This window comes from Mercenaria mercenaria, chromosome 4 (genome assembly GCF_021730395.1).
Source record: "Mercenaria mercenaria strain notata chromosome 4, MADL_Memer_1, whole genome shotgun sequence".
Classification (NCBI taxonomy): Eukaryota; Metazoa; Mollusca; class Bivalvia; order Venerida; family Veneridae; genus Mercenaria; species Mercenaria mercenaria.
Window position 1 is genome coordinate 33,261,551 of NC_069364.1, and position 22,333 is coordinate 33,283,883.

At 29.5% G+C, this 22,333-nt stretch overlaps 1 protein-coding gene across 1 annotated transcript in view; it reads left to right on the forward strand.

Annotated features, from left to right (window-relative positions):
- Nucleotides 1–1,078: 1,078 nt before the first annotated feature.
- LOC123551421 (beta-1,4-N-acetylgalactosaminyltransferase bre-4-like) overlaps nucleotides 1,079–22,333 on the forward strand; it is a 61,212-nt gene continuing 39,957 nt past the window's right edge. Inside the window, exon 1 of the mRNA XM_045340352.2 lies at nucleotides 1,079–1,229. Coding sequence (XP_045196287.2) covers nucleotides 1,205–1,229 — 25 coding nt within the window. The 5' untranslated portion in view covers nucleotides 1,079–1,204. The remainder of the gene's footprint in view (nucleotides 1,230–22,333) is intronic.

The window sequence follows — 22,333 nt, forward strand, 5'->3', positions numbered from 1 at the left end:
GCGACATGACACGCGACAATGCGACGCAACGCTTATCGTGTCGTAATGTTGTGCGTCGACCTCAAAGCGCGGGGAAGACATACGACATGGCCCTAACAGGATTCCATAGTAACCCTTTGTTCAGATGAGCAATAAAGATTGTATAGTTGATAACAACAGAAAAACAGATGAAAATCCCACATACTGTGACATCATTAATATTCGTGGAGGACTACTTTTCGTGGATTTCGTGGTTGAGTCAATCCACGAAATTTAATCCCAACGAACAAGTAAAATTTCCATTCATTTTATGTTCAAAAGTTGAAATCCACGAATACATATCCCCACGAAATTGTCATTTTGAGCAAAACCACGAAATTTCATGCCCATGAAATTAAATGATTTTACAGCATTAAGGTAGTTCTGCACGTTTGAATCGAATTTTTTTCTACAATGTAGAATTTGATTAAACTCTGATTTTTCAAAATTTCAGAATATACCTAGAAAATTCAGCAAATAAAAAAGATAGGGTCGTGTGCTTGATTTTTTGCTTGACTGATTTGAAAATTTGGACCTCACGCAATATTTCATAATGGGAGTCTATGGGAAAATCATTACTTTCATAACATTTTCGCGGATAGAAATATTTCTACAATGTAGATTTTGATGAAACTTCTCACAGTTGTAAATAAACACATGGCCTAAAGTTTGGTGAAATAAAATGTATAGGTCCGTGTGCTTATTTTTGAGATATTTGACCATGATTAAAGGGAACAGGACATTTCACGCTAATTTTAAGACATTATTTTGATTAATTTAACGTGTCATATGTTTTAACATTATATTTTAATTTTAGAATTATAGCAACAGTGCCATTTTAATAAATTTACTCACAGATTTCAATTAATTCAGAAAATGATTTTCATTTCCGTACGCCGAATCCAGGCTTTATTCTACGTTTTTCGGATAAATGACGTTACGCCATCACTTCCGGTTTATCAAACGTGCAGAACTACCTTAAGTTAATGCATTTAAAATCATTTCATATCTTCATACAAGCGCAGCATTAAATACTGTATCAACATTAAAAGGCAGAGATAAAAAAGTAATATACTTTAGTGAAATGCAAATAAAGATTGGCTGTTCGGAGTGTTATCTTGGGTTTTGACATTTTTATCTGATTTAAAACCTTTAACATGATTTTGTTATTTGTGAATTCTACAGAATGGAATATAAAACTTCGTTGAACGGTATGTTGAATTATTTTAATGTCAATTAAAAGATTTGAATATAACTTTTTTAATTTATATTTTTATGGTTGATGAATGTAATTTACATATTTTGTACTGCGTACATGTTCATAGATAGTTCAAAGAAGTTTAGAATATAGCAACAACAATTCATTTTTTTACTGAGCATTTGTACTTTTTTCAGCCACTTCGTGCATTTATTTTTTAAATCTAAAGTGCAGCAGTTCAAATCTAGACTTTTCAAAAATGACTTCAAGCTACGTTGTAAGAACAGTGTCAACAGAAGCAACTCCGCATAGCGGGGAAATATACGCCCGGATTTCAAGATCAAAGGACGAGAAAGGGAAAAAAAGGGGGGGGGGGGGGAATGTAAGGGTTTTGGTGGGTCGTTGGTGTTAGGGGTGGGAGGGGGGGGGGTGGGGGGGGGGGCAGTCGGTGACAGTGATGGAATATTAGGGCACAATAAACTAAAAGTGAATTTTTTTTGTTTGGGGTGGGGATCGGGGAGAGCAATGTGGATTGTTGCATCACCCACCTGTATACCTTGATTAGTTTTGAAGTTTATCTCCGGACAAGTTATATTTAAATTCTGGCAGTTACGTATATAGGAGACTGGTAAACGTTCTCATAAACAAATTTAACTGCTGGCAGTAAAATGGTACGAAAGGTGACGATACTGCTCTTAGTAATGTCATTTTATTGCTGGCATCATTTAACTACCTGTAGCAACATAATTATATAGGAAACTGTATGAAGCGTATCGTAGAAACATCATGTAACTGTTGACAGTAACATCTATCTGACACTGATACCAAATATCGTCATTTAACTGCTATAGGAAATATAACAATAAAAACCTCAAAAATTCGTATTTCATCAGCTTTCAGTATCATAACTCATTATCGTGAAAGAAGCACAGATGTAAAATCATTGGACGTAACACTTAGCAACAGAACATAACAAGTCTTTGGCAATGTCCGTAAAAGAAATGACCATTGAGTAATTTTGTAACAAAAAGTGAATATCTGAATGCGCACGAGACTTGGTTTACAAGTTTGAAGATATAAATAGATTAAGAGCGCTTCAATGATCTATAAACGATACCGACAAATGTATATCTAAGCGGGAAGAGTAGGTCTGACGGCCTATTATACATCTGAAGGAAACTGATAAAACTGATGTTAGATACACAATTTAACTGCTGGCAGTATTATATGTAGGACACTGACAAAATAAATACCTTATGCCATTCTCATCATAACTGGTAATACAGCTTTATTAATTGTTGTAACTGCTGGCAGTGGTAGCAGTTAACTGGTGTTAGTACACACGGTCAATTGCTATAGCTGCTGGTAGATAACTGTACGAAAGACCGGTAGTGACTTCACACTTCAAACTTCACACTTCATACTTCACACTTCAAAGTTCATACTTCATACTTCACACTTTAGACTTCAAACTTCATACTTCACACTTCATACTTCACACTTCAAAGTTCAGACTTCAGACTTCACACTTCAAAGTTCAGACTTCAGACTTCACACTTCAAACTTCATACTTCACACTTCACATTTCATACTTCACACTTCAAACTTCACACTTCAAAACTTCAAACTTCAGACTTCAGACTTCATACTTCATTCTTCAGACTTCACACTTCACTGCACGCTTCGCACTTCGTAGATTAAACATCACGTGACTGACGTCATCTGCTTATTTTGTATTGCCATAGATATGTACAGTTCAATTACTAGGTCATACGTGTTTACACGTTTTCAAACCAAAATTTCTGTACTTACAAAATGACCTTTCTACTTTTTGATTATATTTTGTTTTAGCTTGAGCTCACGTTTTCCTTTTACAAGACACACTAAAATATGGAACCCTGAATTTAGCTTACAAAACGCAATATTTATGTTTACAAACATGATATTTACAAAAACGAACTGTATGCCATTTCTTATTTGAGTTTTAAGTGTTATTGATTGTGTAAAACCTTTTTAATACCTTCTTCTCGTACAGTATATTTATACTGTACGATATACATTCAAATTACGCCCCTGGTTTCAGAAGTAACTCAGCCATAATCATTATTCTACTTCATTATGTTCAGTCTCGGTAATCCCAGGTTGTTTTAAAAATAGAAAAAAAACGCACGAAAAAACTTCACACTTCAAACTTCACACTTCACAAACTTCAGACTTCACACTTCAAAATTCAGACTTCACACTTCAGACTTCAAACTTCACACTTCAAATTTCAGACTTCACACTTCAAACTTCACATTTCACACTTCACACTTCAGACGTCACACTTCAAACTTCATACTTCACACTTCAGACTTCACCCTTCAAACTTTACACTTCAAACTTCACACTTCACATTTCACATTTCAGACTTTCCTATTATTTGTGTGTGTATTAAGAATTATATATATGAAGTGTGAAGTTTGAACTGTGAAATATGAAGTTTGAAGTCACCACCGGTCTTTCGTATAACTGCGACACGCAATGAACTGCTGTAACTGCTGGCAGTAGAAGCAGTTTACTGCTGTAACTGCTAGCAGTAGCAGCAGTTAACTGCTGTAAATGCTGACAGTAGCAGCAGTTAACTGCTCCTACTGCTGCTACTGCTGTACTGCCAACTTCACGCCGATTCATTTAATTACTTAATTACTTAAACTGTCTGTGTGAGTGATGTTATTGTTTATTGTTATTGTTATTGTAGCATCCCATTCTGTTGAGGTCTGGAAATACTAAAACTGAGACTTTAGCAAAACGCAATGATACAAGCATGAGAAAGTAATAAAATATGTAAATCTAAGAATTTTAAGGAAAAGTAGAGCAAATATATTACACATACATGTCACTTCACTTCATTTTCATTTAATCGTTATTATAATAAAAGTGAGAATAAAAGCGAGGAAAATATCGGTTTCATGATACTAAATTTTGAGACAAATCAAATATAGTCCAACTACCCAATTATGGAAAACTGAACCGACATAAAGACCAAAAAAGAGAAAAAACGAAACACCACTTTTTGACAAATATTTCATTCTTGCAACATGTGTATAAATATTTGATACACGTTGGTACACATATAAAATTGCCAAACTTTTCAAAATCCCACTGCATTAAACTATTCAAAGAATAGTGAAAGCTAATCTAGTCACTCTGGTGTTGGCGTCGCATTCGTTGACATCTGCACCTTGGTTAACGATTTGCATGTAAGGATGGATAAAAAATTTTCTTAAGGCTTTTTGTCATCAAATTTACTGCAATAACCAAGTCAGATAACTCTTGGCTGAATTTACTGCAAATTGTGGTCCTTTTTAACTTAGAAAATTTAGTTAAAGTTATGCATGTAACTAACAATCAAGCTGTATCTCAGAAACAACATGTATTTGGGGAAGTTTCACGTGGTGCTTTCAGTCATCAAAACAACGGAAATAACAAGATGGAAAATTAAGTTTGCAAGTTGCGTTAAAGAGGATTTTACAGCAGAGCGATTTACTGTTAAAGAACTCTTAACGACTGATGCTAATCTAGCTGTGTCTCTGGAAAGACTGAAATCTCATAAGATGTCCAATTATATAACCAGCTTTATTCAAAATATGGCCTTTATCTGACTTAGAAAAGTTGGTTGAGGTTTTGAATGCAAGTTATTGTCATAACCATAATAAAAATTTAATTTATATTAGATTGTAATTGTTTGAGACACGGTTTCGCAAGTCTTGCCCAGTCATGGTCCTTGCTTAACTTTGAAGTTGTCGGATGGTCGAGCGCGCTGTCTTTAGGACTCTTTTACGTATATTTCTTACAGCACTAGCGTCACAGGCTCATGTAACAAAGGTCAAGCATACACTATCATACACTATCACAAAGAATGGATGATGCATATTTACTGTTCTTGAGTGTAGTTTAGAGCATGAGGCTAGACATAAAAATCTCAAGGACGAATATCTATTAAGAAAGGACGAACCACCTCCTCGAACAGTAACCCAGATCAGTGATTGTATGGATGTGTACATGATTAACGTTACACTTAAAATAATAAGCAAAGTAAAATATATAGACAACAAGTAAGAAACAAACACCCAAGGAACACAGTGGAGCACCGATTTGGAACAGTCAGTTGCAAAAACACCACTGGTGAATTAAACCAGTAAAAGTGTAGTAAACCTTCCGTTGCAAGAAAGTGTAACTAAAAATTGTTCCTGTACAGACGTGATGGCAAAGTATTACAGCACACACTGTTTTTGTAAATTTTGATAAAAAGATACCCTAACAACTATAAATACAAATGTGCTCAGTTCTTTTAATCAGGACAAAATAGGCATCTAGAGTAAAATAGTGAAAATATGTGTCACGTACATCAATGTTTTTCGAAAAGATGAGCTGAAACTACATGGGGGATGGCAATTTGACTGACTTAAGATACCTCAGGTTAGCATTTATCCTATCACTAAGGAGCCAGGGAAATCGTTTCACGCATTCATTTTTACATAAAAATGCTTCTTCCTATGAATACTTATGAGTATAAACATTATTAATAACAAATTACAAAATATATGTACTTGTTTTATTATAAAAATCATCCGGATCAAAACTGTCTAAAAACAAACAGATTTCACAGGTCCTGGATATTCTTTTTCTTTCTTTAACAATAAGAGTGGTTTCTATGGCACAAATGTGAACCGATATTTACAATCGCAAGACATAAAATGTAACATTTTTCGCTGATATCAATCAGGAAAAAACTAAAATTTTCAAGTTACCTGTTGCTATTACATGAACTCCACCTATTTTGGGAAAATGGGCGTGCGTGTTCACATGAACATTAGTGATCCTTTTCAGGTAATGTAATAATTACAGTAATAAAATGTACTTATCGGAGGTGCAGTGATATTGTGACATTTACTGAACTGGACACACTCCAATACTGATGTCATATGAGATGTGGTTGTAAGTTGTAACCCAAGTGGTACTTGAACCACTAGCCTCCAGGTGGAGCAGCCGAAACCTTAAATACTTGGCCACCACCCCCCTGATACCAAATTACATATTTAATTTGGTTAAAATAACTTTGACTTGTCTCTCTGACTAGCTGGATCAAGTGATCAGATTGCTGCTGGGGTAAATTCCACTTGAAATGTTATAACAGTTCCACTGGAAAAGGAACAGATGAACAAAGAAACCCGTATAGGTGACATTGTTCATGAATTGAGACTTGCTTTATCAAGAGGGGACACATTTAGGTTTAATCTGGTATTGGAACAATATTCATACGATTGGATATCAATTAAATTGCCACTTAGGCTATATATCTATAACCTGTTACAGAGATGCGAATACTCCGATACGTATAAAATCGATAGGCCCTATATACTAAATATATTTCGGCGATGTTTCTGTTAATTGATATTCTAACACGACCCGATTTTTTTAACGGCATAGCGGCGCGCTGGAAAAGAAATCAACAGAAATCATGCAAATATTTGATGGATATCGGCAAGGACGTACATAATAAGCCTTGATAACGTGTTAGAATCGAAATAATATATCTCAAACAGTGATTTGTGCGTAAATAAAATCATTGTTTGTCGTTTAGATGCGTATTATTATAGGCTAATTCCTTCGCATTTAAACTCCAAACAATGATTTTATTAAACGACAAATCACTGATTGGACTAGATCTATATTATTTCTTAAACTACTTGTTAATTTAAATGATTATGAAATGTGTGAAAAATTCAAACCCCTTTGGAGCCTCAAAGTTAAAATAGCTTTTCTTTGGTAAAATTAACTACCTAAGAACAATTGCTGAAGAAAATAATTATGCTGGTACGTTTTATGGTTTACTACATATTCTAACACGATCTGCAGCAAATGCTATATGATCATATAGAAAAATCGCCTATACATGAATCTACGATAAAATATGGATGGCTGTTACATTTCACCCCCTATGATTGTGACATAAGAGATTCTACTTCAGTTCCATTACATACCTCGAATTATTTCAGGGCCAAACGGTAAAACAGCATTTCAAAAACATAAATATGATAAAAAGTCATACTGACTTATGTGTAGGACCGTAAAACATGTTTTGATCTCTAGGAGCGAATTCAATTAGCTCAATTATACAGAGTATTTAGTAAAATGGAAAGGCTACAATGAAAAATTTAATAGTTGGGTTCCGTTTAGTAAATTGGAAGAAATTTAAGTTGAAAAATATTAATATTAATCATATAAATGAGTAATAAAAATCTAATTTCTAATAATAATGGAATAGAAACAATAGATCAATTAATTATTCACTTAACTAAACTAGCTGCTGCTTACAGAAAAAGTTATAAATTTTGTGGGAGAGTAAGTACTGGGTTATATATTACAGCAGGTATCTTTGGTTGCTCAGCTGCATTAGCACTTGTTCCAGCTATTCCTATATTTGTAGCAGTTGCTGGCGCTGTTCCAACAATAATTACCATATCTATTAATAGACTAAAACTTGACGACAAGAAATTTATTTTAAAAACACATCATCACAAAATAAAACAACTTATAACAAAAGCACGGATCGGAAAAGTAAATAAAGAAGATCCAAATAAAATTATTCAGGATATTTTTACAATACTATTAGAAATGCAGAAAGAAAAAAATTATTCAACACCTCTTGAAATGCACATAAAGGAATTTAAACTTAACGGATATAAAAGTAAAAAAGAAGAAGAGTTGTATTAAAGGTTATTAAAGATTATTAAAGATTTTTTCTATAAGTATTTTATATAAATGAGAAAAATTATATCAGTTGAAGGTAATATTGCATCAGGAAAAAGTACGTTTTTAGATATTATTAAAGTATATAATCCTAATTTTAATATAATTCCAGAACCAATTCACGAATGGCAAAATGTTATGGACAGGGCTACACCCTTCGGAGGCAAAGCCTCTAATCCAAGCGGAAATTCATATAACCTTTTTGAACTTGCTGCTCAAGAACCTTCCAAATATTTATTTCCTTTTCAGCTAACAACTTTAAACAGTCATATAAAAGTGTTATCTTCTGCTAAACAGTTTGATGGTGTTTCTGTCCTTGAACGTTGTTCTTTAACTATTAGTAACGTTTTTACAAAACAACATCACGACAACGGGGTTATAAATGACCCTGACTGGGCAGTATACAATCTTTTCTTAACTGATCATATTATAAAACCATACGGAAAAAACCCAATTGATGGATTTGTTTATGTTAAAACCAACCCAGAAATATGTCTTAAAAGACTTCAAAAAAGAAACAGAACGGAAGAAAACAGAGTTGGTTTAGATTATTTAGAAAAACTACACAAATTACACGAAGAATGGCTAAACAGAATGTCTCTAGAAGGTATTAAAATCTTAACAGTTGATAACAATTTAGAAAAAATAACCTCAAAAACCTATTCAAAAGATATAGATAATATAAACAAATTTCTCAAATCAATATAATTTCTTTAGGTGCGTTTTTAAAGATTTTTTTTCTATAAGTATATTATATATAGATGGTTAATAGAAAGGTAGATAGAATGATTATGCCAAAATTATCTAGCACTTAAGGAGAAATAATGAATCCAGACAAAAATTCATACAAAAAATTTCTTAAAAGAAGAAATGTTATTAAATCAAAACTTGATCAAATAGTTAGCGATGAATATAAAAATCATGTCATTGATAAATTACAAAATGTTATAGATCCTTATCTTTTAAAAAATAATTTATTTGAATGGAACTGCGGTTGTCTATTAACTGAAGAAGAAAATGCTGAAAGATTATGTGATTGTCCCAGGCCAAATAATATTCGAAACAATCCTAAAAAAGTTATTCCAACCAATTATGATACTAATGAAGAAAAAACATATAAAAGCACTTATGCAGCATCCAAAGACCTTAATATTAATTCAGGGTTAATAACAATGTGCTGCAAAGGAAAAAACCAAGTTAAAAGTGGAATATCAAAAACCAGCGGAAAAAGATATAAATTTCAATATTCTAATTCATCTTAAACTTTATTTGTTTTATTATTTTTTTAATCCTTTATTCCTTAGTGATTTTTTTTTCTAAATACAATATATAGATGGAAATTGAGAGATCTACAAAACAATATTATAAGAAATTTGAAATTAAAATTACATATAGACAAGATCCAAAGAATCAATTATATTTAACTATAAACGACTCTTATGAAATACTTAAATCTGAACTTAAAACTTTAAAAGGTATAAAAATAAACGTTGTTTTAAAAATAACTTTTGCAAAAATGGATAAAACTGATACAATATATAAATCAGCTTATTTTCAATCAAAGGCTTTAGAAATTATTAACACAAACGAAATAAAAAACACTTTACATCAAGCCTTTGATGAAATAATAAATAGAATTGGCAACTGGATTTCAGAAGGAAGTGGTTGGAGAATAGAGTCAGTTGATGCTCATTATATAAATAGATATAAGTATAATCCATTGGCTGCTTCAAGTTATTTAGAATTACCAAAACCATTACAAACTCCAAAGAAAGGATTGATAAATATAAAGAATGATGAAAATGAATGTTTTAGATGGTGTCATTTAGCTTACAAATTTCCTGTAACAAAACATTCTGAAAGAGTTTCAAATTATAAAAAACATATAAACGATCTTGATTATACTGGAATAAAGTTTCCTGTTACATTAAATCAAATACCTAAAATAGAAGTTTTAAATGAAATATCATTTAATATATTTGGTTATGAAGAACCTGCAGGTATTTATCCATTGTACATATCAAAATATCAATACGAAGAACACTGTGACATGTTGCTAATTAATAAAGATAAGATAAACCATTATGTTTGGATAAAAGACTTTAATAGATTAATGTTTAAAAAAACAAAATATCAGCATGAAAAACATTTTTGTAAAAGATGCCTGCAGCATTTTACTCAAGAAAGAATATTAAATGAACACATACCAAATTGTTTAGCTATTAATGGTACTCAAGGTGTAAAAATGCCAAAAGAGGGAAGTAAAGTACAATTTAAAAATTATCATAAAGGTTTAGCAGTACCTTTTGTAATTTATCCTGATTTTGAATCAATAACTAAAAAAGTTTTAACTGCTTTACCATCACCCGAATCTTCATTTACTGAACCATATCAAAATCATATAGATTGTGGTTACGGCTATAAAGTTGTTTGTTGTTATGACGATAAATATACTAAACCGACCCAGATTTATAGAGGTCCTAATGCAGTTTATAAGTTTATTGAAAAAATGCTTGAGGAAGAGGAATATTGTAAAAAAAATATTTGGTGTTAACTTTAACAAAGAACTAAGAATGTCTAAAAATGATGAAAGTGAATTTAAAAAACAAAAACTTTGTCATATTTGTGAAAAAAGAATATAAGGAAAATGAAAATCCTGTTCGAGAACACTGTCATATAGATCTAACAGGAAAATTCAGAGGAAGTGCTCACTCAGAATGTTATATTAATTTTAGACTAACACACAAAATTCCTGTTATTTTTCATAATTTAAGAGGTTATGACGGTCATTTTATTATGCAACAAATAGGAAAATTCAAAAAAGAAATTAATGTTATTCCTAACAATATGGAAAGATATATGGCATTTATGATTTCCGACTTGGTCTTTATTGATTCATTCCAATTTATGTCTCAATCATTGGATAACTTAGTAAAAAATATTCCAGAATTTAAATACACATCAACTGAATTTAATTGTGAAAGTGTTGAATTATTAAAGACAAAAGGTGTTTATCCATATGATTACATGGATTCATTTAAAAAATTCAAAGAAACAAAATTACCTTCTAAAAAAGAGTTTTATTCAATTTTAAATGAAACACACATATCTGACAACGAATATGAACATGCTAAAAATGTTTGGAAAAAATTTAAAATTAAAACAATGGGAGAATATCATGATGTATATTTAAAAACTGACGTATTACTTTTAGCTGATGTATTCGAAAATTTTAGAAAATTATGTTTAGAGTACTACAAATTAGATCCTTGCCATTATTTTAGTAGTCCTGGTTTAGCTTGGGATGCAATGTTAAAAATGACTAAAATTAAGTTAGATTTAATAACTGATATTGATATGTATCTTTTTATTGAAAAGGGACTGAGAGGAGGAATAAGTTATATTTCAAACAGATACAGTAAAGCAAACAATAAATATATGAAAGATTATGATCCTAAACTTGACAGCAAATACATTATGTACCTCGATGCCAATAACCTTTACGGTTGGGCCATGTGTCAGCCTTTGCCCTCTGGAAACTTTAAATTTATATCCGAAAAATAATTCAAGAAATTAATTGCAAAAGGTAAAACTAACTTTATAATTGAATGTGATCTTGAATATCCAAAAGAATTACATACTGTACATAATGATTATCCTTGAGCTCCTGAAAAAATTATTATACCAGATCAATGGCTTTCCAATTATAGTAAAAATATTAAAACAGAATTTGAAATAGGGAAAAGTAATGTAAAAAAATTAGTTCCAACTTTAATGAAAAAACAAAATTATGTAGTTCATTATAAAAATCTTGAACAATATACACAATTAGGGTTAAAAGTAACAAAAATACACAAAATATTAACTTTTGACGAAAGTCCTTGGTTAAAAAAAAATATATTGATTTTAATACTCAAAAAAGATCTAAAGCAAAAAATTCATTTGAAAAGGACTTTTTTAAGTTAATGAACAACTCTGTATTCGGTAAGACGATGGAGAATTTACGCAAGAGGGTGAATATTAAATTAACTCATGATGAAAATATTTTATTAAAATATATAGCCAAACCTTCATTTGTTAGTTCAACAATGTTTAACAAGAATTTGTTTGGTATTCATAGAATAAGAGAAAGTTTGTTATTAAACAGACCTTGTTATGTTGGAATGTGCATTCTAGATTTATCAAAATATTTAATGTATGATTTTCATTATAATTACATTATGGAAAAGTATGAAAACTCAGCAAAGCTTTTATTCACTGACACTGATTCATTATGTTATGAAATAAAAACCAAAGATGCATATGAGGATTTTTATAAGGACAAAGATTTATTTGATAATAGTGATTATGATAGTAATTCAAAATTTTATTTCGACAATAATAAAAAACTAATTGGAAAATTTAAAGATGAAGCTGCCGGCATTCCCATTGTTGAATTTGTTGGATTAAGAAGTAAAATGTATTCATATTTATTAGAAAATGAAGTTAATGTTAAAAAATCTAAAGGAATTAAAAAACTTGTCGTTAAGAAAACAATAGTTCATAAAAATTACAAAGATTCTTTGTTTAATTCAACCCAAACTAATCACACCTTTAAAGTTATTCGTTCTGATAAACACAATCTTTCCAGTTATGTTATAAATAAAACATCTTTGTCATGTTATGACGATAAAAGATATATTCTTGATAATGGTATTGATACATTAGCTTATTCTTAAATTAATTCTTAAATAAACTCTTAAATTAATTCTTAAATAACTCTTAAATTATAGAACCATAAATTGTTAACTGAATATTCATAACGTTTAAAGAATTAATATAAATAACATCATTTATTTTAAATTTATTAGCATAATTAATAGAAATAGATTCATTTTTTCTGTTATTTTTTTGCATTGTAACTTTGAAGAATTACATTTTCTTTATTGTTTAGTTGCAATTTAGCTTCACCTTTATCTAATTTAATTGCATCAACAAGAATGATTAAAATGCAATTAAAATTAATTCTTACATTATTACCATTTTGAACTAAACCAGGACTAGCATTTACAGTTTTCCATTGAAATAATCCACTACCGGTATCTTGAGTATAACATGTTAGAAACAATGGAGGTTTTCTTATTATTTGTTTTTCTATTTTATTTACTTTTTCATTTATATTATTAAATATTCCCATTATATTAATTATTCCAGTTAAATAAAACACAGTAATTAAATAAAGTTTTAATTAAAGTTGTAATCCAAAAATTTTCTTTCTTTATAATTTATATATTCCTCCAAAAGTTTGCTTTCTTTATAATTTATATATTCCTCCAATATGTAGAATTTGACATAACTATCCGACATAAGAACAAATGGTATTTCTGTAGATGATGAATCGTCATAAGGATGAATGTCAAACATTGTCCTTTCTGTTAAATAAATTTTAATTTTTTTCTGATACATACATACACTGCCCGCTTCGGGCCCACTATCATCGATCTTGGATGTTATATTTACACTCCCACCAGGAAATGTACCTGTAAAACCCTCTTGCCACCACCTAAAAAGAAAATGTGATATTTTGCATTTTGTCGACTGGTGGGACGCCACTATAAAAAACCTGATATCTGTTATATAAATTCCGGCTTTTTTTACCGAGGACACATTTTTTAATAGCACATCCGGTACAGCTAGTTTATATTCTTGGTTTGTGTTTATCTGTATAATCTACGATATTTCCAGATACCAAATTAAATGCACTAAAATAGCCCGCACCACTAATAATTATATGATCATATAATGAATATATCCAGACACCGTGGCGAGCAAAATACTTTTTCAATTTTATGTATGAATATGCTACTACAATGGATTTTCCTTCGTTATAACCGCTGTTATATTAAAAAAGAAACACTTCACGTCTTACTTTCTCTAGTTCTTTTTCCAATTCTTCTCTATCTTTTCTACCTTTCCTTTTAAGTTTAAGAATTATTTCAGCTAAATCATCAAATCGTTTTGTTGTAGCAACTTCAGAAGCAGATAAATTGTCAACAACACCCTTTGTTCTAGCTAATTGTGTTTCTTGTTTTAGAAAAACATTTTTTACTTTTGTAATTTCTTGGGTATTAGTAGAAATTTCTTGAGTATTAGCAGTAATTGATTCTCCTTGTTTAGTTGATATTTCAACTACAGAGTCCAGATCATTTATTATTTTTTTATTTTTATTATTAAATTCGCTGATATCTTTTTCTAAAATTTCTGTAAGTGTACTTAATTCCGCGTACTTTAAATTGTGGCGTGTGTCAACAGTACTAATCAAATTCCGAAGTTGTTTCTTAAAATTTTCTAGCTGATCATTAATTGTGTTAATTGCTTTAGCATTAGCAGTAATTGATTCTCCTTGTTTAACTGATTTTTCAAAGTCCAGTTCATTTTTATGTTTTTCAACTTAAGCATTAAATTCATTAATATCTTCATGTAATTTTTTTGTAATATTACTTAAGTCTGCATACTTTAAATTATGACAGTTGTCAACAGTACTAATCCAAATTCGAATTTGTTTTTTAAAGTCATCTATTTTAGAATTGAGCTCTTTTTTAAGGTTATCTAATGCTGTGTCATGATCATCACCTCTTTGTGAAGCTGCCGTTTCCAGTTCAGATTTATATTCTGCAAGTTCATTTGAAAATGTATCAAGTAAATCTTGATTCCCTTTTACCATTTCAGTATTTAGTTTATTTACTTCTGTTTTGATTTCTAACTGATACATATTTTGTAACTTTTTCTCAGCTTCATTAATCTTGTCTTTTAGTTCTTCATGTTTAATCATACTATCTTTTAATTCCATATGTTGCTTGTGTAAAATGTTTAAATTGACTCTAAATACTTCTTTTATGATGTCACCTGACAAATCAGATTTCTCTTCAAGTTCTTTAATAGAATCAACTATAGCTTTCATTTCTTCTCCGAGTTTACCTTGTAATTGAACTATTAATAATGAATTGTTTTTTAAGTCTTTTGTTAAATCTTCAATATTCTTTACTTCTTCTTCTAATGTCTGTTTTATAGATTTGATGTCTTCAAGATTATAGTCATCAATTACACTTTGAACTTTTTTATACATAAACCGTCTTGAAACTGCATCGTTGGGTTTATCTGGATCTCCTAGGTTGATTATTTCATTACCTCCCATATCTAATGCTCTGTTCATTGTGTTATCAAGTTCCTTATTTTTGTGAAGATACGATTCCGTTTCCTTTTTAAGTTTTTTGAATTGTTTTTTAGTAGCATAATCACTTAAATCAATATCAAATTTAACTTTACTTATACTGTCAGGTTCATTTATTTGTTCTATATTATTAAAAACTCCCATTATATATTTCCAGTAAAGTTTTTTCTAAAAAACTTCCTTGGTTTGTCAGTATATAAGAAATCATATTTTTGATTTGTTGCATTAGCAAAAGATTTAGGGTTAATATTTTGTTCATTACAAATCATATCATTTTCTCGTTTACCTGGACTTTCAAATAAAATATAATGTGAACAGTTAATATGGATATCTTTTGGTGCTTTATAGTAAGACTGACTTAAATAAATAACACAACAGTTTTTGTCACGTCCTTGAATAAAGTATTTTGTTATTTCATTCTGAACCTTTTTATCTTCACATACAAAATCATCAAATATTACTACTTTTTGTTTTTCTGATTCAAGATTCTCACAAGGTTCAATTTGGTTGGAATCAGCCGAATATTCAAGTATTTCATTTAGATCTACTTTAATATTTTTTGCAATTTGGTTTAAGTTGTTAATTAAATCTTGATATTTAGATTGTTCTAAGTTTTTAGCATATAGGTATAATTTATCATAATATATAAGAGGTTTTCGAAGTATATGCATTAATGTATTTGTTTTTCCAGATCCAGAAGATCCACATATTAACATTCTAAAACATGAATCTGGCATATAAGGATAATGTTATTTAAAGTTATTAGATTTATCACTTTTTGTATCATAATTTGGAATTTCCATTTATATATAATAATACATTATCTTACATTATATTACATTATTTTACATTATTTTTCATTATCTTACATTATCTTACGTTATTATATAAATGCAATCAAAACTTAATGAAATAAGAATAAGAAAAAACTTGGTCGGGCAAAAGATGAGAGCTCTTAGAGAAGAAATAATGAGAGAAAAAATTAAAAAAGCTACAAATCGGGATATGTACACTGAAATTTATAAGCCAATTACTGAAGGAATAGAAAGTCAAAAAGAAAAATTATCAAGTCAGTTAAAAGCATTACCTGGAATAAAACAACAATTGGCGTTATTAGGTGATGAAATAAAAGATATACAAACATATCAAGGTTTACCACAGATATTCCAAGAACCGCAACCAATTACAGGGTCTCCTGGAAAAGTTGAAAAATCTAAAAGACAACAAGAATATATACCAGTAGATTGGGGGGATGAACCTGTTAGATGGATACCAGGAGATAAATTAAAAGAATTAGAAGATTATGGAAGAGAAAAGATGGGAATAACTGAAACAACTGATGATACAACTGATGATACAATTGAAGAATCAGAAGAAGAAATGGGTGCAATGTCGTTCGATCCAGAGGTATTAAATAAAAAAAATTGATTTAGTACTTTTAGATAAAAATGATTTTGGTTCAATAACTAGAAAGAAAAATCCCACAAATCTCGATCTGAAGCAAAAGAAAATAATTATAGCCACGTCGGATAATTTAAAAAAAATATAGAAAAGTACTCAATGATATTCTTACTCAAGGAGAATATATGGGAAAAGGAATAAGATATCATAACCCATATAAAGTTTCACCAAATGGACAATATGGTAATTTAATTATTAACTTAAATAAACTTTATGGTCAAAACAAATTAATTGCTAAAGATAGAATAACTGGAAAAGAAGTAATAAACACTAAAGTAGATAATGATTTGATTGATTTGATTAATAAAAGATATAACAATAATAAAAAAAACATTCAATTCATTCTAGAAAAATATTTAAAGAATTAACAGAAAAGTCAGGATTACCTATCAATAAAAGATCTATGAAATTTAAAAAAGTAATTAGAGGACAAGGTTATGACGTTTGTCCATGTAATCCGGAAGAATTGGTTAATGAGTTGGAGTTAATTTGTGGTTCAATTAATGCTGGAAATAATAATGAAGAACTAAAAAATGAAGGTATTAGAATAATTGATGAACTATTAAAAATGAATTCACTCTTACCAGAACAACATGAAATGTTATATAAAAATTATTTTTCTTTAATTTAAATTTTTATTATATATAAATGGAACAAAAAATAGTATTAAGTTCTGAAACAGTTAAAGATAATAACAAAAATACTCCGAGTGATTTTACAATCAGATTTAGTCGTTCTTTAATTTTAGATAAAAATAAAACTTATGTTGTTGGTTTGAATAGTATTAACACTATGACCTACTCTTGGCATAATATTAGTGATGAATACGACAATAAAAAAATTCGTTATAATAATGGTAAGGATTGGAAAGATATCATATTTACAAATGGTTCTTACAGTTACACAGATATTGATAATTATATTAGGAAACATTAATAAGTAATGGTGATTATGAATTTGATAAATCAGACATTGCTCCAATAAGTTTGGAATTTGATTTAAGTAGTTTTAAGATTTTGATTTCAATTAAAGATAATTTTATGTTGGATTTAGAAAAATCAAATTTTCATACATTGCTTGGATTTGAGAAAAAATTTGTAAACAAAACTGAATGGGGAACTACAACACCAAATATAACTAACTCTGTGGATACAATTTACATTCACTGTGATCTTATTGATAATTCACTTGTTGATGGTAATTTCAGTGATATTATTTATGCTTTAAGTACTGCAGATTTAACAAGAGCTTATCCATTTACAAAAGAACAACAAAGAGTTGGATATTCTGAAATTAATAAATATATTATAAATTCAATTAGAATATATTTTACGGATGTATTTAGTAGAATAATTAATTTTAATGAGGTTGAAACAAGTTTTACACTAATTTTAAAAGAAATATAAATTATAGTTTTATATAATGTACAAAAAAGTTTATGAGAAAAATAAAGGAATATTTATTTATGTTGATACGCACACAGGAAAAGAAATTATACGCGGAACAGGTATCTTTGACACTTTAACGAAATTGCTTTCAAGTTCAGCCGCATCTTCAATTAGCACAGCTGGAAAAAAAAAGCTTTGGAAACAGCAGGAAAAGCAGCACTTGAAAGTGGAACAAAAAAGTTTGGAACAAAAGTTGGAAATTTAGCTGCCAATAAAATTGTTGAAAAATTTAAAAAGAAACCTGCTCCGGCAGTTGGTAATTTAATTGCTAAGGAATTACAAGAAAAGAATAACAGTAAAAATAATAATGATAATGAAGAGGATATTCATATGAGAATAAATAGAATATTGTCAGGATCTGGAACTTCAACTCATCGTAAACGTATTAACAGATTAATTTATAAAAAATAAAATAATATATAATATATACATGTTTAGAACAAAACAAAATTGTGAAAGATATGAATTAACTCCTATTCAATTAGATACAGCTTTAATATCTGTCTTGGGAAATAATGTTAAGCAACAAAAAAACGGATATCACTTTACAATTAATGATAGAAGCTCATATTTTGATTGGTTTAATGCTTATTTTGAAGTAAGTTTTAAAGTGAATAAGCTTGCTAACGGTAATAATTATGCTGATGGAGATCAAATTGCTCTAATTAATAATGCAGCTTCAATAATTGATCAGTTAGTGGTTAAACAAAATGGAAAAATTGTATATGATTGTAATAATTTATATAAGGTAATAAATGTAAAGAGTTTGGTTGAACTATCTGAAGATTATGCAAAAACAACTGGAACAAATGAATTTATTTATTTAGACGTTAATAAAAATGCTGAAAGCAGAAAAGACGAAGCTAAATATAATTCGGGGTTTGCTAATAGAAAGGTATTAATCCAAGGTGGTAAAGAGGTAAATGTTAAAATTCCATTAAATAATTATTCATTTTTTCAGGGTTTAGAAACTAATATTTTACCTCCGAGTCAAATTCAAATAACACTGCAGCTGACAGATGATGAATTAATTTTTAGAGCTAATGCTGCTGATGCTGGTAGAGTAATTGTAACAAAATTAATACTATGGGTTCCACGTTTGATTTTTAATGAATTTGGACTTAATTTAATTTCTGAAAGATTTACAAAGCAAGATGGTCATACCTACGGGAAATGGTGACGCAATTAACTGATACACAACAAACTAATATAACCTTTAGAATAACGGCTGGTGTAACAAAACCACAACATGTATTTGTTTATTTACAACGACCTGATAAAAGTAATTCACAAGAACATAATCCACATTTATTAGATACATTTAAAATTAATGCATTAAATGAAAATTGCACTTTGAGCTCTTGTCTTGAAGTAGGTAATGGTGTTTTTTTTATCCAGAAACAGAATACACAAGTATATCAAGAATATATGATGATGTAATTAATTATTATTATAAACAAAATAACAAAACTACTGGAAGTCTTTTAAATAGATCAAACTTTTATAGTTTATTTGGATTTGTTCATTTTAAATTGGAATATAGAAAGGAAATAATAGAATATCCTAAGCATATTACATTAACAGCTAAATTAAATGTTCCACCAGCAGCTAATATTCGTGTTTACGCAATTGTATTATATGAGGAAACAGTTGAAATAAATACTATTGGAAATGAACCTGTTATTGTTTAAATAAAATATATATAAATTATATATAATGGTATCAAATTATATTGAATATAAAGTTAATCTTTCAGATGGACAAAAGAAAAATTTAGCACAAGCTTATAATAATAAAATTCCACATACTTTTAGATTAAAACATGAACAATTACGTGGAAACTTTCCTCTACTTTTAACAAAAACACAAATTAATCAAATTGAAAAGTCTGTTAGAAATAATAAGGGGTTAGAAATTACAATTTCAAAAAAACAAATGTCCAGTCAAGGTCAAAATGGTGGATTTTTAGGAGCTTTGGCTGGTTTGTTAGGAAAAACAATTCTTCCAATGGCAGCGAAAATAGTTCCAAAAATATTAGTCCCTCTAGGCATCGGCGCTTTGTCTGGGCTGGCCAGTACTGGTGTTAGTAAAATACTTGGAAATGGTATGATTTCAGTAGCTAATGATAAGAGAAATATAATATCGCCATATCTTACACCTAATCAAAGAAAGCAACTAGTAGGATCTGGAGTGATTAAATTAACACAAAAACAGAAACAAAATGGCGGTTTTTTAGGCGTGTTGGCTACTAGTCTAGGAATACCTTTGATTACATCTTTGTTAAGTGGTAAGGGACATGGCCAGGGTATACAGATTGATTCTCAACGAAGACCGTACAGACGAATTCCTATAGTAAAAAAAAAAATAAAAATTATAAACAAACCTATTTCTAACTTTGAAATTGAACAATGGGTAAAACAATTAAAAATTAAAAACTTTAGGGTGTATTTAGTAGAAATAATTTACTAAAATTAAAAGTAATGGACGAGTGTGGAATAATCAATTTAGATGACTTTGCTGGACCTGGAACACATTGGGTTTGTTACTTAAATAATATGTACTTCGATCCATTTGGACTTCCTCCATCAAAGGAAGTATTTAGATATATACCTGGACGTAAGTCCCCGGGGGCTGAAAGCCCACCTGGAATCAAGTATACAACATACAATATCAAGACAAAACAAGTACACTCTGTGGTTATTATTGTTTATTTTTCATTAAAATGTTACAAGATGGTATAAACATTTATGATTTATTGTATAAAATACTAAAAGTTAACAATCAAAGAGTAAATGAACAAACAATTATAAATTATTTTAATAAAATGAGTTAAAATTTATCAAGAACGTAATATTCTTTACTACTAATAAAAATGTATCATAAACGTTATATTCCATACTACTCCCAAAAGCGTATACGGAAGTGACGTGCGTTTACAGTGTAAACGTTACTATAAATAAAAGTATAGATATATAAAAACTCCACTAATGTTAAAAATAAACTTGAACGGAAGTGACGTGCGTTTACAGTGTAAACGTTACTATAAATAAAAGTATAGATATATAGAAATTCCACTAATGTTAAAAATAAAATTGAACATGGTATACGGAAGTGACGTGCGTTTACAGTGTAAACGTTACTATAAATAAATGTGAACATTGTACATGGAAATTCCACTAATGTTAAAAATACTTGAACGGAAGTGACGTGCGTTTACAGTGTAAACTTTACTATAAATAAATGTGAACATTATACTTGGAATCCTTACATAGATTCTTACTGTTAAAAGCTGATTTTGTTACCAATTCAACTCTGTACATATTTCTTCGATTAATTTCCTGTTTTTGATTAAAGTTCCAGTGTTTAAAGCACACTTCAATAAATTCTTAAGTTTCTCAATTAATTCATAAACTAAAGCCAGGTTTCGACAGTAGGAATCTGTGTAAGGTACACCTCTGAGCTGAAAATAAAGTCCCAGATCACAATCCTTTGGGCAAACTGATTTTAAATTTTTAATAATAAATCCAATCTGATGTGTACAATAAACAATATTCCGTTTGTTTCTGTATATCTGCTTGTCTAAATTTCTAATGCTTTCAACACATTTGTCCTCGCTTGAAATATCCACATTAAAATTTCTAAAACCTCCTCTTGTCCGAATGATTTCGTAATTTCTTCTTTTAGCTTTTCTTTTAACGTACTCCTTGTTTGTCGCTTTGTTGGCTTACATGTATCAACCAATTTCTTGTAATATTTTGAACTGAATGTTGTAGCCCATTCTTGGCATACAAAATCTTCTTTGTAATTATCTTTGGGTTGTTAATTCCGTCAAATCTTTTAACAGTTAAGTTTGTGTTGCAAAATACGACCATTTTTCAGAAAATATCACGTAAATCCCCTATAACATTTTCAGAAAATACGTCAGTTATTTATAACCAGATTTTCCGAAAATATGATAAAACGAAAGTAAAGTAAATATGTTAGTTATTTATAACCAGGTTTTCCGAAAATACAAGAAAACGAAAGTAAAGTAAATATGTCAGTTATTTATAACCGGGTTTTCCAAAAATACGGGAAAACGAAAGTAAAGTTAAAACCTGTGGGTTTTAAATTGTCCAGCATTGGTCAATCCGGACCAAAGACTAAAGGTTAAATGGGGTCAGATTGGCCTAGAAACGCTATTTTATTCACTACTCATGATTT